Source organism: Etheostoma spectabile, unplaced genomic scaffold, assembly GCF_008692095.1.
Source record: "Etheostoma spectabile isolate EspeVRDwgs_2016 unplaced genomic scaffold, UIUC_Espe_1.0 scaffold559, whole genome shotgun sequence".
NCBI lineage: Eukaryota > Metazoa > Chordata > Actinopteri > Perciformes > Percidae > Etheostoma > Etheostoma spectabile.
Window position 1 is genome coordinate 80262 of NW_022605627.1, and position 3293 is coordinate 83554.

Here is a 3293-nt window from a genome sequence, read left to right on the forward strand (position 1 = left end):
ATATATATATATATATATATATTAATATTTACAAATTTGTTATTTATATGATATAGTTAACAGGTAAGGTGTGGTGTGGGAATTTGTGTGTGCATTCATGTTTGACGCAGCCATATCTAACATATCTTTTACTCCACCTTTTTCCCCTTAGGAAAATTCAGTAATCCACTGGGCCTGTAACTATTAATATTGTAAGAATTATAACACAACTTTTTTACATTATACAACTTTTACAAATGTAAAAAAAAAATCAAATGGCATTTGCAAAACAATATGGTATTTATGTTTTAACGTTCAGTAAATAACATTTTTAACATTTTTGTGTAACGTCCTTCTTGCTTATCCAATTACTATTTTATCTGATCTAATATATTCATTACATGATGAAATGATAAGAACTCGCTTTAAATTTTAACAGAACAAAAACTTAACAGGAGGTGTAAAGAAATCCACAAAACATACAGTGATAGTGCAGAACTGCGATGCATGGCAAATGCTTGTGGTGTAACATCCTATCAAATCTTGCTCAAAAGAAATGTAATTGATCTGCCTTCCAGAATGCTTTACACTGAGTTTCTGCGGTTGTGGGATGAGGCGGTGCAGGCGGTGGATGCCAAGGACTGGCATGGAGCTCTGGCCAAACTCGAGGAGATCAGTGAACCCACATCTCGCACTTTGTTTAATGCTGCCTCAGCTCATCTGGTTCTGGGACAGCTGGCCCAGGCCCTGAAGGTCTGGGTGTTGTGTTGTGTTGATAATGGAGAGGCTTGTAGGGATTCTGAAATGTCTGTCGTTACAATCAAACGTTACGCACTTAAGATTTAACATTTGCAGCTGCAGACTTGATTTTGTAAGAGCAGATGTTTTTCAGAAGGTAAATGGTCCATAGTAGCGATTTTACTGTTGAATTAAAAAGATAAAAAGACAAAAATGAACTAAAACCCAAGTTTTTTAATGCCCCGTCATGATGTTTGGGCTAGATAAAAATTCACAGCCTGTACGGCCATGTTTGTCTGTGATAAACCTGTCTGCCAATGATGTTCTTAAAGGATCATCTTATTACTAGAATGTAAAAATTCAAGTAGCAGCTGTCTCTTGATGTTAAACCTCTGTCTGTTGTCTTTACCCTTTTTACTACTTTAGAATATCACTGCTGGATATTTACACTGTAAAAAGGAAGCATGCTGTAAAACTTCTATGGGGTTGTGTCCAATCTAAACTTTTCTACCCCCTCTTTGATTTCCAGGCTTTAGACCTCGCCATTGCTAAGGATGCAAGACTTGCTGTTGGCTTCTTCCAGAGAGCAGCAGTGATGATGCAGATGGACAGGTAGGGGGCAGCACCCTTTTCTGAATACTGATTTATAATCTACAGCCCATTAAAGTCTTTTGAAAATACTATGGCACTATTTTGTAAAATGTCACAGATTATGCTGATGTCTTTAAAACCACTTATTCAAGAGAATTTGATTTTAAGAGAAAATCAGTGTGCTATTATTATTCAAGGGTACCGGTTTTCACAAAATTTGCATAGTTAAGCATTAAAGGTCACATGAAATGGTTTTGTTGCTTTCTTAATGTGAAGTCATTCCTGTTGAAACAGGTATGTCATAGGTCAGTTGTATTTATGCATACTGTATCTTAGGTACAGAAAGATAGGCAGTTTGATAGGAAAGATAGGCAGACATGAGGGATTGTAGAATTGTTTTTTTAGGATTTTATTGTTTGGACTTTGCAGTTAGACCATGGATGTATTAAGAATTAAGAATAATTTGACATTTTGGGAAACCCTCTTATTTGACTTCTTGGTGAGATCTCATACCTGCACTGTAAATGTGAAGCTACAGCTGCTTAGCTTAGCATAAAGACTGGAAACAGGGGGAAACAGCTAGCCTTGCGCTATTCAAAGTTGACAAGATCTGCACCTGTAAAGCTCACAGTTGGCATGTAATATGGGTGATTATGTGCTGGAAATGTTTTTGCACTTTTTTGTCACTTCCTGGAGACTTTTCATTCCTGTTAGGTTACCAGGCAGCAGAGAACAAATTACTGTACATGGGAGAAAATGTCTGACCCATTACAACCCTGTAAAACCACAACATTTGTGAAATTCTTTTTGGAGCTTTTTTTTAGAGCTTTGTTTCTGTGTTGCTGTCTCTTCAGGTTGGAGGAGGCTCTGTCAGACTGTATCTGGGCACAGAAGCATATGAGAGGAAACATGGTCATTGACTACAGACAACTGGGACTGCGATTCAAACTCTACAGCTGGCAGGTCTGACATTCAGCCTCATACACACTGCACACACCTACATTCACACAGCGGAACAGCAGCCTTCAGCATGCTTCCTCTGACACATTACAACAACAAAAAAGTAAAACCAATCCCATGAGGTCTGTCAGTACTGAGGAATGAAAACTGAACTGATTTGTCATCACCTCCATTGCACCTCCATTGTTTAGTTCAAACAGTACACCTGGAAGCTAACAAATGCTCATTGAGAAGAAAAAGTTACACAACGTCACATATTTCTGACAGTACAGATAAGACATGCTCTAGCAGCCCACAGACAATGCACCTGGGCTTGTTAAAGATGGCCCAGTCTAGCTAACACTGTTACAGCCAAGGTTTAAAGGCTAATGTGACCATCATACTGTATGTACAGTACATACAGACATTTTACGCACGGACAGCTTTAAGGTCCAATGAAATTGACACTTAATACAACAAACAAATCCTACTTCCTGAAAAAAAAAAGATTGCATCTTTAGTGGTGACTTCGTACTGGCTGTAAATCAGTGGGTGTCAATAAAAGTTACAACCAATAATACAAGTCATCAAAAACGTTTTATGTGTGTTTGGAATGAAGATAATTTTAAAAGTGGTGTGTTTGCAAAGTTGTAATGGAAAGTTGGAAAGTGATGGAAAGTTGAAACTGGACACAATTAGATGCTTTTTTGCCCTAGGTGCCACAAAGTACGACAAACACATGTAGATAGGAGTTGACCAAAGCCATTTTTACTCCAATTCATGAACGCACAGACAAAAACATGAAGAAGAGCAACTAGGGGAAAGTAAGACAAAGTCCCCGGTAAATTTAAGCATCTGTCAAGACTGAGCTGTCACAGAAACACTCACACAGTCTGCGCTGCTAGCTAGATAGCTAATGTTTGTTTTGTAGGAACACAGTTGTGTATATAATGGTTAGCTCAAACATTCCTAAGTAATCCTGACCTTCTGTTTCCTATCAAATCAAACTGCCTGTTTCTACTTGTAAATGTGCTGTATTTATATAG

General features: G+C 37.9%; 1 protein-coding gene across 2 annotated transcripts in view; it reads left to right on the forward strand.

Moving 5' to 3' along the window:
- The window catches only part of noxa1 (NADPH oxidase activator 1), an 88359-nt gene that overhangs the window by 465 nt on the left and 84601 nt on the right, over positions 1-3293 (forward strand). The window contains exons 2-5 of one of the 2 annotated variants that reach the window (XM_032511955.1): positions 152-191; positions 558-732; positions 1247-1329; positions 2163-2271. In XM_032511955.1, the coding sequence (XP_032367846.1) occupies positions 559-732; positions 1247-1329; positions 2163-2271 (366 nt within the window). In that variant the 5' untranslated portion in view covers positions 152-191; position 558. The remainder of the gene's footprint in view (positions 1-151; positions 192-557; positions 733-1246; positions 1330-2162; positions 2272-3293) is intronic. The other variant, XM_032511954.1, reaches the window with a different exon arrangement.